This window comes from Mandrillus leucophaeus, unplaced genomic scaffold (assembly GCF_000951045.1).
Source record: "Mandrillus leucophaeus isolate KB7577 unplaced genomic scaffold, Mleu.le_1.0 Scaffold245, whole genome shotgun sequence".
Lineage (NCBI taxonomy): Eukaryota > Metazoa > Chordata > Mammalia > Primates > Cercopithecidae > Mandrillus > Mandrillus leucophaeus.
Window position 1 is genome coordinate 167666 of NW_012102532.1, and position 20920 is coordinate 188585.

General features: G+C 49.6%; 1 protein-coding gene across 2 annotated transcripts in view; it reads right to left on the minus strand.

Moving 5' to 3' along the window:
- Window positions 1-20920, minus strand: part of VWF (von Willebrand factor) — a 198345-nt gene that overhangs the window by 113196 nt on the left and 64229 nt on the right. For both annotated transcript variants that reach the window (XM_011982933.1, XM_011982932.1), the window contains exons 16-20: window positions 20511-20751; window positions 14011-14105; window positions 11601-11761; window positions 3483-3586; window positions 1784-1922 (exon numbers count right to left, since the gene is read on the minus strand). In XM_011982933.1, the coding sequence (XP_011838323.1) occupies window positions 1784-1922; window positions 3483-3586; window positions 11601-11761; window positions 14011-14105; window positions 20511-20751 (740 nt within the window). The remainder of the gene's footprint in view (window positions 1-1783; window positions 1923-3482; window positions 3587-11600; window positions 11762-14010; window positions 14106-20510; window positions 20752-20920) is intronic.

Genomic DNA, 20920 nt, shown 5'->3' on the forward strand with positions numbered 1-20920 from the left:
AAAAAAAAAAAAAAAAGAAAGAAAAACAAGGTGTGAATCTTGATTCTGCCACTTACTGGCAACACTGAGCAAACCACTTACCTTTCTGACACACATACCCACAACACACATATGCCCATGTAGTCATATACACATACACCCACACACACGTAGCCATACACTCACATTCTCCTGCATACACACATATATACATACATGTGTCCATACAACACACACAATCTGACCTCTGTAAGATTCTATTCAACTTAATGGGATTGTTAGGTTACATGGCTTTGTGTTAGGTTGATGCATGGTGAAGGCTAAAAGAGGAAACAAGGGTGTAAGTGCTTTATTTGTTCTTATCAGCTGAGATTTCTGAAAGACAGGGAGTTAGGTCTTGATGCTACTCCCCAAAGGAGGACAGCAGAAAGGGGAGGGCCCCCAGGACAACGCATCAGAAGACAACAGAACCAGCTACGGGAAAGGAAAACAAGGCGCACAGACAGGGCACCGTTTGAAGGGGAATCTTTACAACTGGTCCAGTTGGGAAAGATGGCCTGGACAGGGAAGGGCTAGGAGCGGTAGATGCTGACTGGCTGTCTGGTCCTTGCTGCACTGAATTATTTTTTCCTGGATGTTCAGATTTGAAATGCACTGGGTAGTTGTTCTGCAAAGCTGGTGCCGCCTTGTCTTTTGCTGCTGAGGCTGGGAAACTTCCATATAGAACCTTTGGGAAAGCTCTAGAGGGGCACATTGCCCCCGGCTCACAGGTTCCTTGCCTGGTCTGCATGCCCTGTGACCCCAGCACACAGCCTGCCTCTCCGGGCCAGCCCAGGTGTGAGGTGGGGACTGCGGAGGTTGCTGCTGGCTCCGCCCCATGCCCAGCATGCTCTACACAGGTGATCAGTCCATAGTCACCCACGCTGCCTGACTCACCAGCTCCTGCAACTCAGCCTCTGGGGCTGGGGCTCCTATGGGTTTGTGGTCTTCCATTCAGACCACACCAAGGCCCCACCCCCTCCTCCTCCTGGGAATGGAGACAGAGGGACCGTATTTGTTTAAAGCTTCACAGAGTATAGCGCCTCGGCTCTGGGGAGAAAAGCACTCATACTTCCTTGCTTACACAGTTGACGTCAACCAGCAACAGAAACTTACAAGAATCCATGCAGTGGGGAGTGGGAGGTGGAGGGGCTGTTGCCCACACTCAACGGTGACGACTCCTGGACTCATTCTTACCTGCTGGGCAGGATGACTTTCCCGTGTCCCACACTCCCAACTCCTCCCATTCTGAATTGAACCAAGTTAGAAATTAAAATGGCAGAGAATTCCACAAGGCCATAGCATGGGAAGCAAACTCCAGGGATCATTTCAACCATCCCCCTTGTCCAGGGCCACTGCACAACACGTGCAGACTGGTTGTGCTGGAAGGGAGGCTGAGCGGGACTGAAATCCTAGCCCAACCCACTCCCTGAGCTATGCACCCTGACTGAGGCTGTGTCTACCAGAAGGAACAGACGCCTTTTTCTAATTCCACATCTGCGCTAACGTGGACGGGCAGTAGCCTTTCTCCCACAGCAATCCTCAACAACAAACAAGCTTCTGCCTCGTTTTATAAGTCCCCAGGTGAGCAGAGGGAAAATGGACAACCACTTCAGGCACCTCTGTGAAGGACTGGAAAATACTCCGGTAGAAACCAGACCCAGAGTTGTTTCTGCAGACAGGCCCACAGAACCCAAACTGAGGCCACATCACCCACCCCTCCTAGAAAGAGACAGCGCCCTCTCCCTATCTCCCCATCTCTCACCTGCACCAGAACGTACTGGCACTCCCCAGGGAACATGTATTTGAGCCCGTCGAAGGTGAGGTAGTGGGCCATGCCGATCGTGGAGCACGTGGCGTCACACACGTGGTCTGTGCAGTTCCACTTCCGGTCCCGACAGACACTAGGAGCAGTCATGGCAGGAAAGACAAGTTGGGCACCTTGGGTTTGAGGGGCCCATCTGGGCAATGGAGACAACAAAGGAACACAGAATACTTTGGGTGCCTCCCAACCCTCCAGGAAGCCCAAGGAAGATGAGGACCTGTAGCATGGAGTGTGTACTTCACAGGCCCAGCATGGGGCCCAGCATGGGGCCCAGCGAGACACAGGGAAGCCTAGCTGCTCTCCCTAAAAGGGGGAAACTGAGGCAAAAAAGGGAAGGGGTTGTCCAAAGTGAGTTAGGCTGCCAGGGAGAAGGCCCAGATGCTCTTTAGGCCTCCTGTTATGAATTCGCTCAGCCTCACCCTGGAAGCCACATCTACCTGAGATTCGCCACAGGGTCTCTGTCAAACGGACACACTGAGGTTGAAAGCCTGAGGCTAATGGGAAAAGCAAGACACAACAGCGGGAAAGCCCAGTCTGGAAAAGTGATGAAGCATGCACTTCTGCCAGGAGTGGTTCTGTGTGCATAGCTACATGTTAACATGTACGTAGCTATATGTTAAAATCTATAGTGATCTGCCCACTGCCACGTGTCCCACCCTGCCACCACCTGTAACCAGAGCTGACATCAAGAAGCCCACTTGTGCGTCAGAGGTGGTAAGCTCAGACCTCAAGTCCAAGAGACAGCCCTCTCTGCCTCTGTCCAGTAGGCCTCTTTCCAAGGCTGCGCACAGCCACAGTCAAAGGCAGGGTGAATGAACAGGGTGAGGGGTTATGTGCAGGATGGTCAAGGAAAAAGGAGAAGGCAACCAGCCACCCTCGCCTCAAACCATGCCATTGCAAGCACAATCACGCTGTGCTCACGGGCAGTGTAAGGCCTGCAAGGAAAGGACCTCCAGACCCCGTGCCCACTGGCAACTCGGCCACAAATGCAATGACTGGTGGGGCGAGGTCCCTGTCTTCCATGGGGCCCATCTCCCTGAACAGAAATACAAGTTGAGCATTCCTAATCCAAAAATCTGAAGTCCAAAATGTTCCGAAACCCAAAACTTTGAGCACCAACATGACACCACGTGGGTGGCTGAGAGGGTGACATCTTTACTTTCTGATGGTTCAATGTACATAGAACTTTGTTTCATGCACAAACGTTGAAAATACAAATTAAATATATATTTAAAATATTGTATAAACTTACCCTCAGGCTATGTGCATAAGGTATATATGAACCATAAATAAATGTCATGTTTAGACTTGGGTCCCATCCCTAAGATACCTCATTATGTATATGCAAATATTTCAAAGTCCAAAATAATCCAAAATCCAAAACAGTTGTGATCCCAAGCATTTCGGATAAGGGATACTGTACTAACCCGTTGAATAGTGTCTATGCAGGATGGGCACAGGTGATGAGAAAGATTCTCCCCATTTTACAGATGGAGAAGCACACGCACAGAGGAAAGGCAGAGAGTAACCAGGTTCCCACAGGCGGCTGGAGGCAAGTGCGGAAGGTCCTGTGGCCGCGTGTGCCCTCACTCCACCCACAGGGCCTGGGTTCCCGGGACAGCCGCTCACTGAGCCTCACCAAGTGTTGCAGTCAATCTTCACTGCTTCTCCGGGGGCATACTCCTTGCCCTGATGGAAGCAGGGACACCTTTCCAGGGCCACACATCTGTTTTCATGCCGGACCTAAGGGAAAAGAATCCAAAAGTCTTCAGGGCCACCGCGACTGATCTAAAGCCCTCCTCCAGCCCACTCCGGGAAGCGTTGTCTGAGACTTGAGCCTACGGGTAGGCCCAGCACTGGGACCGGCACCAGGACCAGGGCTGGGCCAGAGGACAGCTTCCACTGCAGGCCAAGCCAGGACTGGGAGCCCACGCCCATGGGGCTTGGCAAACATGGGTTCCCATCTACATGGCTCCTGTCAACTATAGACACTGACTGCCCTCTGCCCTCTCCTGCCCTGCTGGGGCACCGTAACCTGGACACTTTTGGAAAGGTACTTCAAAAAACCATTTCCAGAGGCCTTGAAATGCACATATTCTTACACCTAGTCATCCCAAGGAAAGGATTTCTCTGAGGGAAATAGAATTATAGACAAAGATGAAGAATTATTGCAAACAAAAATTGGAAATAGGAAAATGACTAAATCCATTAAGGAATCACCAGACACCAGTATCCTATGGTGTTATTACAATGGCCCTTTGGAATAATCTTAAATGAAGCGAGAAATACTTATACTGTTTTTAAAATAGAAAAAAAACTATGTATACATATGGTTCCAAATTTATATATATTTCACAAAAGACTAGAAGAAGACAGAGAATCTGCTTCCAGGTGGTGAGCTGGGATAGGGGAGTGGGAGGATTTTCTTTTTCGGTTTAAAAATTTTTTTCCAAGTGTTCTTCAGTGAGCATGTATTGTTTATATTTAAAGAAAATGAACACTGTATTGAATAAAATTAATGTGTACTTAACACTCTGGAGGTGAGGGCCGAATGTTGGGCATAAGTAGCACTCGATCAGAACTAGAGTCTGACGGCTGGTCCAAGCCACAGGCCCCCTCCTGCCCAGTCTCCAGTATTCCGGTTCACTCTCCACGGCGTATGCTCTACTTCCCCGTCCTCATGCCTCGGGAAACTACTTACGTGAGCATGTTGTACTCCTCAGGTCTGTTGGGGCTGGGGAAAAAAAAGAACTAAAGGCCGGGCATGGTGGCTCACGCCAGTAATCCCAGCACTTTGGGAGGCCAAGGAAGGTGGATCACAAGGTCAGGAGATCGAGACCACCCTGGCTAACACGGTGAAACCCCGTCTCTACTAAAAAAACATACAAAAAATTAGCCAGGTGTGGTGGCGGGCATGTGCAGTCCCAGCTACTCGGGAGGCTGAGGCAGAAGAATGGCATGAACCCGGCAAGCGGAGCTTGCATTGAGCTGAGATTGCACCACTGCACTCCAGCCTGGGCAACAGAGCGAGACTCGGTCTCAAAAAAGAAAATTAAAAAAAACCACCAGCCCCAGTGGGTTCAGGAAGAGTTGGCCAAACCCACTCTGCGCTCAACATGCAGACATGCTTCTGTCCCGACTCCAGGGCGCAGCCCTGGATGCCTGCCCTGGTGTGGCTTAGGCTTGGGGGCTCTCAAAGAGGCCCAGGTCACCCCCAGGTGAAGGACTGTCGCACCTTGGCTCCAGAGCTACCTGCAGGGCGAGAAGCTCCCGGTCTGGACAGCTCCGGCTCCATGCGACCCAGTCACTCCCCAGACAAGCCCGAGCTCCCAGGCCTGGAGCTAGACAAACCCTTAGGAACAGGGCAATCTTAGGCTGAACAAAGGGCCTTCAAGGACCCAGGCTAGAATTGTATGTTAGTGCCGTGTGTGTGCTGGAGGAGGGGGTAGGGAAATAGGAAGAATCCTCCACTACCTAATGCTACCTTCACCCAGACTCAGGTGTTCCTGTGTCCCTGGACGCCAGCTGATGAGGCAGAATGACAGGGCAGAGATGATGATGCAGGTTGACCCCACTCTTGGTAGCTCGTACCTCCTGGAACCACTGTTCTTGGGAGGGCATGAGCTCAGACGCGCAGTAGGGAAGATGGCACCTTGGTAGGATCTGGGAGGGACTGAAAAGCTCTAGCAGAGCCTTCAAAGCCTGTCACAATTAGGGTTAATTTCCACATCGCCCCCATCCTGGGTCAGCTCTGACAAGCCCGAGGCCCGCCACCTAGTGGCTGCTATAAGAATGACTGAGGCATCCCACGGGGGACCTTACAGTCAATGGAAACCAGGTAACACGCCTCCTTGTATCAAATACCACGTGGGACAGAAATGCAGGGATGGACTCCAGGGAACAGAGCCAGGCTCCCCTCACCTCAGCACGTGTTGCCCCTCACCCTTGGACAGGTCTGGTTGGGGGCTCCCGGGCCTCTTGGTCTGCATGCTGCATGTTTTCACCTCTCACCATGATATTCAACCCATGGGAAAACCCACCACACATTCCTGGCCCAGGGAGTCCCTCCTGTCACCCAGCTGTGGGTCTATGGAAGCCCAGCCCTCCTCCAGCGGACAGAACACTCCAGTCCCAGCTCGGGTGTGAGATAAAATGCCATGACTGCAGCCGACACCACCTCCCCTTTCCGAGCACCCACTGCAAACCACGTGGCTGCTCTCTGCCCTGACTGGTGTTAGGAAGAGGAGGTTATTAATTCACAGACAGCAATATTATAGGACCTTGATTATTAAGTGAGAACTGCCATGAAGGCCATGGTGGTGTGGAATTAGGTCATAAGAGAGCTGGAGAGGAGACAAAACAACCTTCAAGAAGAGGAAAGAGCTTCCAGACCACAGCAGGCTTCGTGACTTGGGAGAGAAGAGCAGGTAACAATAGCCCAGCTAAAAACACTCAGAGAATCCCAAAGCAGCAAAGACATTCAGGGAGGTGGAAATTCACGGAGGTAGACAGGCATGGAAATAAAGGGGTGATTTAGGGGATGGACGGGGCCCAGAGGGGAGCTGTGCAGAGAAGCAGGGCAGGCCAGCGCAGTAGTCCCTGACTGACTTTTGTGGCAAGTCACCTAAACCTCACAGTGAAAATGAAGAGAACCATCTCTGTCTAGTGTCTGTCCCTTTCAGACATCAGAAGGCTACTAAGTTCAAGTCTATGAATGTCCCCTGAAGACTTCAGAAGAAAGCCTGGCAGAAATACTCGTCCCATTATTCACCAACTCATGACCTCTTCAGTCAGAAGGGCTCAGGCTGAGAACGTGGTCCTACATGTTGGTCCGCTTCAAGAAAAATTATAAAGTAGGAAAAAACTGGTCTCGTTACCTTTCTCTGAAAAGGCCCCATTGTCCCCAAACTCTCCATACATGAACACCATGACCCACTCTCCAAAATCTTGTTTACCTTCCAAATGCCCTTCGTTCATTCTCCTACCCCATCAGTACTTTCAGGCCACAGCAGCGGAACTCAGCCAGAAGTCTGCGAGGAGAGCGATCTGATGGAATAACTCCTGCTGAGCGTGGTGACTTCCTATGAGGACTTATGAGGTTCCACGTTTTTTTAAACCTCTCGCTTGTTAACCAAAATGAATGTTTGCTTATTGTAATTCGGTAAGCCCAACTGAGTGACCAATCGTGGACCATGCAGGAGATATTTCTGAAACAGACCCTTCCTTGGACCTTTTAGAATGTACAATGCCCACATGTGAGGCCTCCTCTGGATGGGTCCTTGAACCCAAGCTCTGAATTTTAAGAAGCGGTGCCCAACTCCTTCAGTCTTCATATGGGGCCAGTAAGGAAACTGGGCATCCTGGGATCAGGGACGTAAACACACTCCTCGCCGCCAAGAGGCTCCCAACACCAGCAGTTTGGGAGATGTAGCTGCTAGGTTTCAAAGGATAAGTCAGCATCTCCCAGACAGAGGCCTAAGTGTTTCAGACTGGAGGAGCCCTGGTCTCAGAGTCAGGAGATCAGAATTTCCACTATACAACTATGAAGGCTTGACCTGCCTCTGTTCCCTTTCTGTCCTCAGTCTCTCCCATGTAATAGAGAGGGCTGACATAATGGGGCCTCAGGGTTTCTTCTCCGCCCTCTACGATGCTCCTGGAGTTACCTGTGGCCGGACTCAGGAAGGGTGAGCAGGGCAGTGGGTTGTGCTCTGCCGTCACCTGGTGGTGGGAGCAGGTACTATTCTAACTTAGAGATGGACGCTTCAGGCTAGCATCACTCCAAGATTTTCTGAACTAGAGAAAAATACCTGGGAGACCTTCTAGCACAACTCCCTCATTTTATCGATCCAATGGGTCTCAGAAAGTGAACGCTAGGATCTAAAAAGTTGTTCCTGTGTGTGCTAATTCCCCACAGCATCTCTATTCATAGCAGGATTCACGGTTTCCCACCACGAACTTACTGTAATAGTGGTCATTGAACCACCACTAAGCACCTCCCATGTGCTCGCTGCTCTCATCTCCAGTCTTCCCAACAGCCTGTAAGCCAGTTTTACCGATAAGAAAATTAAGACGCCAACATGTTAAGTGACTTGCCACTCACTTAAGTAGGTGTCAGGAGCCGGGATTCAAACCTAGAAGTATGAGGTTCCGATATCATGCCACTTCCACGCGGCTTCTCTGGCCTTCATTTACCATGGTGCGGACCACTTAGCAAAGGGGCCCCCATCCTCATTCCCATGCCAGGAGACCTTTGCCGGATGACAAGAGCAGATAGGGCCTGCAGCTTGCGGGGTCAACCAGAAAACCTCTGTTCTAAGCAGGTGCCAGGTCTGAGACAAATCAGAGAGAGGCTCTTTCTCTGCCCCTCAATATCTTCAAACAGGTGCTTCTGGGCGTACGGTGGACCCTCAGAGACACCTTAGAGGAGGAGAGACAATCTTCGGCTGAGAATAGGGCTGCTCAAAGTGCATTCCCTGGGCCAGGGCCAACCTGTGAGGGTGTAAGCCCAGAAACAGAGAAAATGTTTAGAAAATCTTAGGGGAATGTGGCAGAGTTATGCCATGTCTGTTATATGCCATAAAAAGTGAGAGGTAAGAGTCTAGATTTGGGGATCATGAAAAGAAGGAAAGAAAACACTTTTTTAAGTCGGGGCATAGTGGCTCACACCTGTAATCCCAGGACTTCTGGAGACAGAGGCAGGCAGACCACCTGAGGTCAGGAGTTCGAGACCAGCCTGGCCAACATGGGTGAAACCCCATCTCTACTAAAAATATGAAAATCAGCTGGGCTTGATGGTGGGTGCCTGTAGTCCCAGCTACTCAGGAGGCTGAGGCAGGAGAATCACTTGAACCTGGGAGGTGGAGGTTGCAGTGAGCCCAGACCATGCCACTGCACTCCAGCCTGGGAGACAGAGCGAGACTCCATCTCAAAAAAAAAAAAAAAAAAAAAAAAAAAAAAACTCTTGTCGCCTAGCCAAGAGTGCAGTGGCGCAATCTCGGCTCACTGCAACCTCTGACTCCCGGGTTCACGCCATTCTTCTGCCTCAGCCTCCCCAGTAGCTGGGACTACAGGCACCCGCCACCATGCCCAGTTAATTTTTTGTATTTTTAGTAGAGACAGGGTTTCACCGTGTTAGCCAGGATGATCTCGATCTCCTGACCTCATGATCTGCCCACCTCAGCCTCCCGAAGTGTTGGGATTACAGGCGTGAGCCACTGCGCCTGGCCAATATTTTTTAATTGGATGGGATCGTATTATGTTTGTCATTGCTTTTTGTTTTATTTTTATGAGAATTCATTGTTATTGTATTTATAAAAGCATGGGTCCACAACAGATTGGAAATCTAAGAAAAAACATCCTTTACGGGTCTTCTCCTATGGACAGCAGGAGGAACTGATGGGTGCAGCCTCAGACAGCCTTGGTTGGTTACAAAAACAATTCAAGCTATTTCTACACTTCTGTAGAACTCTCTGGCTTTAAAGTGCTTTCACACACATCTCCTTGGGGCCCACAGCCATGCATCATGGAGGCAGAACAGAAATTAGGTGTCTACATAACACATGAGGTGACTGGGCTTCCGGTAAAGACTGAACGACTGTGCAAGAGCATGGAGTCAGAAAGCAGGGAAGCCTGGCCTCACGCGTCTGCCCTCTGCACCCTGTTCCTGCTCGGTACTCTTTCTGCTCTCCGTAGATCTGTCCGCATGAAAAAGCCACTTCCCTTTCCCCTTTCAAGTCCTCCGAAGAATGCAGAATCCGTGACCCCTTCCCCAAGCCCTTTAGTGACATCCCACAACCCTGCCCCTTCACATGGGACAGACTGGACTGAGTAACACCCCAAGGGATAATGTCTGCACCATCAGATGGGCCCAAACAGGGTGTTTCCAGGCCCAGCCCCATTTTCTTTGTGTTATGGCCAAGAACACATATCCGGTGCTGCAGCCAGCACGCTGCGCACACTTAATAAATTACACGGACTTCTCTGCTCTCTCGAATCTGGCCTCAATAATTTGCACATTCGCCGACATCGTAATGAAGCAGTTGTGAAAATAACCCAATCTCTTACAACATGAACTTGCAAGTTTATAAGCCCCTGTGGCTGAAGTGCGAGTCACTTCCTCACGTGACAGGTATGCAAGTGCTGTCCTCAGAATGCATGCCCAGTGCTTCAGGAATGCCAACGAGCACCTAACAGGACAGCCACAGCCTGTATTTGAGGTCTCGCTGTCCTCTTGGGATCTGGGGTCATAATGTAATTATTGTGGTTATTAAAATTTAAGGCTATCCGTATTTTTTCCTTCATGACAAGAAAGTTCTTTTCAAAGCATATCCGATGCTGACAGTCCTCTGAGTGATGTTCCTTTTCCTGCTGAGTACGATGAAGAGACAATGATCTACGCCTTGCCCACACCAAAGCTCTGAGACTGTCTGTACAAGAGGCCCCAGGGATAACGAAGAGCAAGGAGGAATATTCCCCTGCCTTCTATTTTTTGTTCCTACCCAGGTCTGAGATTCCCCTCCTTAGAGACCCTTGGTGATATCCCCCTTCTGCTCAGGCACCAAACAGCCCTTCCAGTTCGAAGGTGCTCATTGGCCAATCGCTAACTCTCCTCACCAGCGAAGACAGTTCGAAAACCCTCAGAGGCTAAGACAGAGGCGGCGAGAATTAACAAGAATTGGCCTCTCTGTTTGGGAGAAGAAAAAGTTGAAGGGGAAGTAGAACAAGCATCTGTCCCTTCACACACGGCAATCCCAGCCTTCCTGAGAGACACTGGTAATTGAGTCCATGTTCCCTCTACAGAATATTGACAGGTCCCACAGTCCAGCACACTGCCCCTCAAGCAGAGGAGTCCTGGGCATCACTAAGTCCCCTCCACAGCCATTTGAGAGCCACCCTCTCCCATTCTGGCCTCTACAGCCCCTGCGCCCCAGCCCCTCACCATTCACTCTGGGTATAAGGAATTGAAGTTGGGGAAAACAAGACGACAGGATGCATTTTGAAAGAGAAACATCTGGAAGTTGCATCCTTTGGGGTGTATGCATAATCTATTTACTACTCCACTGGCTAAGATTAGACTTGGGAGGGAGATAAGGAGGAGTAGGCTTGCTCAGATCATTGCCACCAGCAGAACATCCACGTAGGAGCCAGGAGTAGCAAACCAGCCTGGTCTTAGATGCATGGCCACCCATGCCTGTTTCAGCCACCAGAGTCATGGAATGTTAAGAGCTGGCCAAGACCTCACGACTCACATTACAGATGAGGAAAACAACGTTCACTGTGGGGAAGAGACGTGTTGGGCCCATGGCTTGCTAGTGACACCGCAGGGACATCAATGTCTTTTTTAAAAAGTTATATGCATATACATCAATCATATGCAAATATATGTGTGTCCCTCCACTTTCATAGCATGGAAGGCAGCCCCTGGGAAAATTCTAGTGGGAATGCTTGTTTCTACTTGTATTTTCTGGAAATTCTTTGCTTCCTATGGCACTCCTGTAAGCTAAGTTCTTGTATTTTGTCAGATCCCGTGAGGATCAACTCCAGGCATTTTCATAACTCCCTCCCTGACTTTGGCAGCTGACTCTGCCACAGAAGAGCCTCCCCTCCCCTCCTCCATGCCCCCATTACCAGCACCACCTCCATTACCATCCTCATTGAGCCCTTCTTTCTTCCTCTCTCTGGCTCCACAGCCCCCTCACTCATCCCTGCCTACAGGAAAACTGAAGGGCAGGTGCCAGCTCTGTGCCTGGTGACTCACCATGCCCGGGGGGCAGAGGCAGCCAGAGACACAGCCCATGCTCATGCACTCCAGATCGTAGTTCTGGCACGTCTTGGCACACTCGAGCCCTTCAGCCCGCGGGTTGTCAGCGGGACACACCAGCTTGACCATGGGAGGCCGACAGGATAGGCTCCTTTTGCCTTGTAGGAAAAGCAAAGAGATGATTAGTGAAGGAGAGAATGGACCTACCTTCCACACTGTCCTTTGGTCCCCTAGAGGCTGTGACTAAATTCAAGAGACTGAGAGTCACCCGCTTGCAAGGACCAGGTGCTGACTGAGCCAGGTTCCCTGTGTGGGACTGGGAGGGCACCTGCTCACCTGGGCTTCTACCTCTGGCTTACGCTGGTGGCAGCTCTTCTGACCCCAGCTCTCATCTGATGTCCCATGCTTGGCTTCACCCTTAACCTTGCTATATAGCAGGTTACATTGAATCAGGATGCACTGCAGAAATTTCCAGACCCAGGCTTGAGTAGACCTGAGTTTGGGTACTAAAAAGGAGTTTTAATGGGACCCAACAGAATCATTCCTAAATGGTTACAACTAATGTGGGGAGAGAACGCCATTTGACCACAATGGCTTTAAAACAGGCCTCTGTGGGCATCAGCCCCTGCCCAACCACTCCCTGTGAATTCGTAACCCTTGCAACACTCCATCCCGACACTCCAACCTCCCTTCCCTGCTGTTTCCCCTCTGATGTCCTGTATCTGTTCTTCTCACCACCTGATACACTACACATCTCACCTACTTGTTCACTGTCCTCCCCAGGCCACTGGGCCACTAAACGCATGTTCCATGAAGCCAGGGATTTCTACTTTGCTCATTGACACATCCTACTTCCTGGCAATTAGTAGGTATCCATGGCTAATTGGGTAATGCTGACAGCAGATGACTGATACAGCACCTGTCTTTCCAAAGCCCAGGTGCACTTAAGAGCATTTGTATCACATACTCGGCTCCTGTGGGCAAAAAGTCAAAATTTCTTGCAAACCCTTGTTAGAAAACTGAAACTCCAAAAAGTTAAATGGCTTTTCCCAATCGGCACACAATCCCAGGAGTTTCCTGACTTTGAAAAAGATGACGTTTTCCAGTGACCAGACTAGAAGATTCTGAGCAGAAGCACGGTAGGTAGGTCTGAGAGGCAGAATGCAACAGAGAGAGTGGGTGTGGGGGAAACACTGAGATGGAGAGAAAGGAAGACGCAGAAGGATGGAGTGATCTTGAGGTCACAAGTTCTGGTCTCAATTTTTGAGCCACCCATGCCCTCGGGATCTTGCCCCAGCTCTAGGCTGAGAGACGCTCCCCAGTCGGTCATGCCGGGAGCCAGACCTCTCATGCAGGGCAAGCCAGGAAGCAAACAGCATGGCACAGAACTGGGTCCCTTGGACAGAAGGAGCCTTATGGAAAGTGAGAGGCAGAGAGGGAAGCAGTTAAGCTGGAGATTGAAGACAGCCATTTGTCTCTCTCCCACTGAAGAGTCCTTTCTAAGCAAGGATAAGCCTTCTGGAAGCAAATGAGGGCCCTGTGATCCATAAATGTGAACGTGAAACCCCCAGTACAAGGTCAGCCCCTTCTCCCTTCTGTGCCTGGTCCTTTAACAGTACAGCAGGCCAGGTGTGGTGGCTCATGTCTGTAATCCCAGCACTTTGGGAGGCTGAGGCAGGCAGATCACTTGAGGTCAGGAATTCGAGACCAGCCTGGCCAGCATGGCAAAACTCCGTCCCTACTGAAAATACAAAAAATTAGCCAGGTGTGGTGGCGCGTGTCTGTAATTCCAGCTACTTGTGAGGCTGAGGAATGAGAATCGCTTGAACCCATTAGGCAGAGGTTGCAGTGAGCTGAGATTGCACCACTGCACTCCAGCCTGGGCAACAGAGTAAGACTCAAAAAAAAAAAAAAAAAAAGTGCAGCCACCATCAGGACCTTCGAATGGAGAGCAACGGACCCAACCCTTCTCTTTCTCTTTCAAACCCATCCAAGCAGCTTTCTAAAGAAAGAGCTGTCTTCATCAGCATATCCACAGGAAACAAGAGGCCATGAAAGAAGGTGACTGTCATCACAATCAAGGCCACCAACTCACAGCTATCCACTGAGTTAAGGTCTCCATGGGCAAAATAGGGGTCTCACAGAATTTATCTGCAAGTCTTTCCCCTTACACAAAATCAAATACTTCTTGCCTCAATGATTTGGATTTACACATGCTGAGACATGTCTTGGCCTGAAAGTCACTCACGCAAATCCAGAAATTATGGCGATCCTGGCCAAAGCCAGACCCATGCCTGGATGCACACGCACATCAGACGGTGTCACCCAGCTCTCTCCCGCCATTCCACACGTGAGGAATCCAGGCAGGACGGAGTCAACCAGCCTTCCCCGTGGGGACAGTACTCACTGCGGTGAGACAGGGGACTGCTGAGGACAGCGTCAGGCAGCAAGCTTCCGGGGACTCCACTCATGGTGCAGTGCATGAAGCCATCCTCACAGTAGCTACAGAGAGGAAAAATCAAAAAGCCCAGCTTCGCAAGACTTGTCTACACTCGCCGCCTCCACATCCTCACCTCCCACTCTCTGCCTTTTTCAACCAGGTCCCAGTCCCATAACCCCTCCTGAAGCACAGCTTGCGAACGCCACCAATGGATGATCTCCACGTCACTAAATCCCATGGGACTTTTTTCAGTTATTTTCTTAATTGATCCCGTTCAACATTACGCATCACTGTTGAACACTCCACTCTTCCAGAAAAAAAAAATATATATTCATCTCTGCAGGTTTTCCTCCCACTTCCTCGGTTCCTCCTTCTCAGCCTCAGTTTTCATGCGCCCCCCTCACTGCCTGGCCTTTAAATATCGGCCTCCCCCAGGCTCTGTCCTAGGCTCGCTCTTCTCACACTCTGCTGCCATCCACACCCCCAGCTCCAATCACAGACATGACTCATGAATCTACATCAGCAGCTCGGACCGCTCCTTTGAACCCCAGACCCATAGACTCAAATGCCTACGTGGTCTCACTAATGTAGAGTGTCTCAGAAACACTTCAAAACTCGGTACATCCAAAACTGAACTCACAATCGCCCCACCAAAGGCAATTCTCCTCCAGGGCTGATTCATTGAATGGTGACGCCATCCATATATCACTGAAATTCATCTCCACTTTATCTCCACTGTCATGAGATAAGACACTATGACCTCTTGCCTGGACTATGCATAAGTTTCCTAACTGTATGAGTAAATTTTTATAAAATGTGTGTGGTTGCTTTGTATGTATGTCTAATTTGTATAAATGATATCATATGGCACGCTGTGTTTTGCTTTTCCCATTGAGCACCTTGTTTGTAAGATTAATCCCCGTGAAGACATGGGCCACTTCCTCTGTGGCTTCTGTTACACAATACACCTTTCACCCACTCAGTGTCCCAGTGATGGACACACAGGTTGTCACCTGCTCCTCACCACCACAAAGCTGTGCTGAACATCTGCAGACATGTGTCCTAATGAACCTGTGTAAGGATTTCTGTAGTCTATCTGCAGAGGCAGAAGTGCGGGGATAGCAGGTGTGAATATCTGACCCGCATATGATGTGCCAAGTACTCTCCTAGATGGTTCAACCAGTCTATGCCCTACAACAGCAGATGAGGCCTCCATGCCCCTCGGCTCTGCCAACACTCAGCATTACCCAGATGTCTAATTTTTCCAATCTAATATGAAGTCATACTCATTGCTTTAATTTGCATTTTTCTGACTGTAATAATTTTATTTTTTGTTTTGTTGTGTTTGGAGACCGAGTCTCACTCTGTCACCAGGCTGGAGGTGCAGTGGCTTGATCTCGACTCACTGCAACCTCTGCCTCCCGGGTTCAAGCGATTCTCCTGCCTCAGCCTCCTAAGTAGCTGGGATTACAGGCATGTGCCACCACACCCAGTTAATTTTTATGTTTTTAGTAGAGACAGGGTGTTTCACCATGTTGGCCAGGATGATCTCGATCTCCCGACCTCGTGATCCACCCGCCTCGGCCTCCCAAAGTGCTGGGATTACAGCTGTTAGCCAACGTGCTCTGCCTGTTTTTGTTTTTGAGACAGAGTCTTATTCTGTTGCCCAGACTGGAGTGCAGTAGCATGATCTCGGCTCACCGCAACCTCCACCTCCCGGGTTCAAGCCATTCTCCTGCCTCAGCCTCCGGAGTAGCTGGGATTACAGGCATGCACCACCATGCCCAGCTAATTTTTGTATGTTTAGTAGAGACAGGGTTTCACCATGTTGACCAGGCTGGTCTCAAACTCCTGACTTCAAGTGATCCATCCCTGCCTTGGCCTCCCAAAGTGTTGGGATTACAGGCGTGAGCCACCTTGCCCAGCCGACTGTAATGATTTTGAACATTTTTAATACAGTTGCTGTTCGATAAATATTTGTTGAATGAATAAGAGAATCAGCCCTTCCCTTTCTGAGCACATGCAGAACCTGTGCCTTCTGGTTTTTAACTAATACTTAGTTTTAAAAGAGACAATTCCGCCCGCCCCCATAAATGTCATGGTCTGGTCTGTCATTTGGACATGACCCAAAAGCTTAATTTTCTAAAAAGTCTCGAAGATAGGTTTAAAATCAACTCCTGGCCCTGAGCGTGGTCTGCAGAAGAATAAATACTAGGCTGTGATGGCCGCTGGGATGACCAAGCACAGAGTCTGCAGAACCTCCAGGCCACGGCGTTTCACCCTCCTGCCACCTTTTCACGACCAACACTAGCACCTGCTCCAGCAAGGCTCACTCTCCAGTGTGTTGTCTAAGGAATAAAAATAAACAGCTGCACACAGGCCCCAAGGACCTTCCAACACACCTTCTCCATGAAACCCAATTTTCTAAATGAAGTGGAAAGACAAGCTGCTCAATATCTTTCAGCAATGGTGCCTAAGAGAGAGACAAGGAGGATGCAGACTTGAAGAGGTCTCTGATGTTAAACCCTAAAAGGAGCCCAAAGCCAGGGTCGCTCCCCAGCCCTGTTCACCCAGGGACCAATGCACGCCTTCTCCCACCTTCCCTGTTTTAGTGAAATAGCAACAGTTGCTGCCCTCCCAAGTCATACCAACTTCCTGTAGTCCAGCCTCTTTCCTTACCACTGAAACACAGAGGCCACCACGACCTTCTGATCGCCAAATTCAACCATCTATTCTCACTGTAATATAGAGAGTTCAAGAATCCCTGGGTTCTAGTCACTTGCTGGCTGATTTCAGAAAGTGATAATCTCTCTAAGCCTCAAATTCTTTATGAAAAAAAGCAAGCCCTGCTTGCCCAACAGCATTGTTTTAAGGTCCCAGAGAGAAACTCCTTGAAAACTATAGCCAGACAACTGTAGTAAAACAGCACTGGGCTAAGGCCAAGTGATCAGTCCCACAGAGGATGTTGTCCTACTCCCTCCTGCCCTTCATTTCCACGATACGGCACTGCTCGCGTTCCGCCCCTTTCACAGGCCTTTGATCTCTGGCCTCTGTCATGCAACCCTCTTTTTCTTCCTCTTGCCCTCTGAACATTTCCCTAAGTTCTGACTCAGTCCTCTCTTCTGCCTTCTGGCCCACTCCCTTTAAGGATCCTCGCTACTCTCACGGCTGAAACTGTCACCTCCATGCACATCTTTCTCTCCAGCCCCAACCTCTCACTCACCTTCCAGACCCAATTTCAAGCCGTTGATTCCATTTGTTCACAAAGATGGCAACTCAAAGTCATAAAGGCCAAAATCAAAGTCATCACTTGCCCTCTACCTCCAGAGGGCCCTCTTGCTGTTCTTGCCGTCACTGTCCTCATAGTTCTCACAGCTATTCAAGTTCAGAACACCAGGGCCATCTGCAACAGCCCCTCCTCCTCGCAAACATCCCACTAGTCCATCTGCTTTCCCAGCGTCTCTGGCTTCTGGCTTCCACTCTCCATTTCCACTGCTATTGCTTGATCCAGGGCCTCACTACCTTCTTATCAATGTCAACATTTTCCTGTAGATGCTCTCCCTGCTGTCATACCTCACGCAGCTCCCAAAACCCATTCTCTGAAGTTACTCTTGCATCCTATTTGCTCCCTGCTGAGAAACTTCCAGGGGCCCCATTCCTACTGCTCCAGCTCAGTGCTCACCCCCTCACTTCTGAAGACCCCTGAACCTCACCCCAACTTCCCTCCAGTCTTAGTCTTCCTTCATACAGCATGCGTTCGCGCCAGAGAACTTACCTTGGGGATTGTGGAATACTCTTTGTGCCAATGTTTAGTCCCTAGACTTTCGCTCCACCTCAAAACAATCCTCCAGGCTGGGCGCAGTGGCTCATGCCTATAATCCCAGCACTTTGGGAGGCCAAGGCGGGCGGATCATTTGAGGTCGAGTTCGAGACCAGCCTGGCCAACATGGTGGAACCGTCTCTACTAAAACACAAAAATTAGCTGGGTGTGGTGGCGGGCACCTGTAATCCCAGCTACTCGGGAGGCTGAGGCAGGAGAATCGCTTGAACCCCAGAGGTGGAGGTTGCAGTGAACCGAGATTGCGCCACTGCACTCCAGCCTGGGTGAGAGTGAAACTCTATCTCCAAAAAAAAAAAGAAAAAAAAAATCCTCCTCCATCCCTCAAGCCCACCTCTGCTGTTGGAATGCTCCCCAAGCTCAAAACCACTTCCAACACAGAGTTTTCCCTAATTCCTCCCACATGGAAATTATCCCCTGCTTTTCTGAGTAAGTGGGACTTTTTATGTCTCCGATATGGCACATCTACCAAATGTTATAGTTGTTTCATCTCGATAAACATACACTGTGTACCTATTTTGTGCCAGGACGGTGCTGGGGGCTGGGGTTCAGGGTCTAAGATGTGGTCTGGACCCTAGGGATGGCCACAGACTAGCGGGGAGACACAACACAGTTGATTGACATCCAAGTCCAACAGTGATGTGTTTCAATAGAAGGGTAAACAACCTGCTTTGCGTAAATACGTTGGAAAGGGCTTCGGATTAATCTCACTGAAGTGATGAGGAAAAGCTTCGTATCAAGTGTAATGTGCAGATTCTGTTTCAGTCTTGATTTGAACAAACCAATTATAAGAGACATTTTGAGAAAATCAGAAAGAAGTGAACATGGGTCCAGGTGCGGTGGCTCACGCCTGTAATTCCAGCACTTTGGGAGGTCGAGGTGGGCGGATCACCTGAGATCGGGAGTTCAAGACCAGACTGATCAACTTGGAGAAACCCCATCTCTACTAAAAATACAAAATTAGCAGGGCGTGGTGGTGCATGCCTATAGTCCCAGCAACTCCAGAGGCTGAGGCAGGAGAATTGCTTGAACCTGGGAGACGGAGGTTGCAGTAAGTCAAGATCACGCCACTGCACTCCTGTCTGGGCAACAAAAGCGAAACTCAGTCTCAAAAAAAAAATAAAATAAAAGAAGTGAACATGGATTGAATATTAGATGTTATTAAGGAATTATTGTTCATGTTCAGATTAATAATGGTATTATATTTATTTTTAATTATTTATTGAAATACATACTGAAGTATTTGCAGGTGAAATGATACAATATTTACAGCTTTTTTTAAAACTATTCCAGCCACACAGGAGAGGAGTCAATCGACAAAATAAGAACGATAAAGTGCTGTTGATCATTGAAGCTGGGAATGGATACGTTGGGGCTCCTTATACTTTTCTCTCTACTTCACTGTCTGTCTGAAATTTTCCATCATCAGGACTTTGTTTTTTTTTTGAGACGGAGTCTCGCTCTGTTGCCCAGGCTGCAGGTGCAGTGGCAAGATCTCAGCTCACTGCAACCTCTGCCTCCCAGGTTCAAACGATTCTCCTGTCTCAGCCTCCCAAATAGCTGGGACTACAGGCGCTCGCCACACCTGGCTAATTTTTTGTGTTTTCACCGTGTTAGCCAGGATTGTCTCAATCTCCTGACCTCGTGATCTGCCTACCTCAGCCTCCCAAAGTGCTGGGATTACAGACGTGAGCCACCACGCCCGGCCAATCAGGATGTTTCTAACTGATCTCCCCTAGTAGACTATCAGGTACTGTGTCTGGTTTTTTTTTTTTTCCCGTGATGAGATTTCCCTCTGTTGCCCAGGCTAGAGCACAGTGGCACAATCACAGTTCACCGCAGCCTTGACTTCCTGGGCTCAAGCAATCTTCCCACCTCAGTATTCCAAGTGGCTGGATCTACAGGTATGTACCACCACGGTCAACCTTTTTTTCTTTGTATGTAGGGACAGTGCCTCATTATGTTGCCCAAAGTGCTAGGGATTACAGATGTGAGCCACTGCCCCAGCCTGGCTCATCTTTAGATCACTGATTCTTAGCCAGAACTAAGACAGAACAGGTGACAGGTGTTTGTGCAACAAATGTCCTATTGTAAATTTCTTCTACGCTCATGGCAACCCTGTTGAAAGTCACAGAAGGCGTAGACAAAGAGCTGCAGGAAGCAAGCATGACTGGAGCTATTTTGGGGAAGCGCATGAAGCAGGTCAGGCTAGCAAATGCCCCATGAAGGCAGCGCTGCAGTGGTCCATGTTCTTCCTACTCAAATGCTTCAGCCTGAGAATACTGAAAGCTGGTTGGAAAGGAGCGTGACAGGGAGATCTCCCTTCTCCTGTTCCAGAAAAGGAAAATTGAGACCTAAAGCCCAGAAATGGGGGCCAACACGTGACAGCTGGCAATACAACTCAAGAATTCCTACTGCCAGCCAGAAATCCTAGTTCCCTGTGTGGTAGGGAAGTCACAAGACCTAGACCAAATCCCAGCTCTGCTTCTGACTTGCTGTATAATCCTGGACAAGTCACTTCCTTCCTTGGGTCCCAGTTCACCCATCCATGAAGTGAAGGACTTGAAAGCCCATTTTCTTCTCCAGCTCTGCTGTTTCAGAGGTCCCTGACCCTGCTGCCTGCACTTACCACATGGTGTGATGGTCTGAGAAGATGTCTTCCGGCTGGAAGATCTCACCATCATAGTAACAGGGGCACTGGGCCTTGGGTACGCAGTCCCCCATCTCATCCATGTAGAGCCCTGGGGGGCAGAAGCAGCCTTCCAGGCAGGCCTCATTGCATTCCTCATCCGGGTAAGAGAGCGCGCGGCAGGTCAGGTTGCAGGGGGTCCCGCACTGCAGGTACACCTGGCCTTTCGGGCATTTCAGCTCTAGAAGAAAGAGGAGTAAGGCCTCAGGGGGAATCTTGGACAGCAAGGACTATGGTTCTAGGACTTGCCACCCCTTGTAGCTGTGACCCCCAATTGTTTAATTAAAAATTTTTATTGACATACTTGTAGACTTGCATGCAGTTATCAAGAAGTAATGCAGAAAGATCCC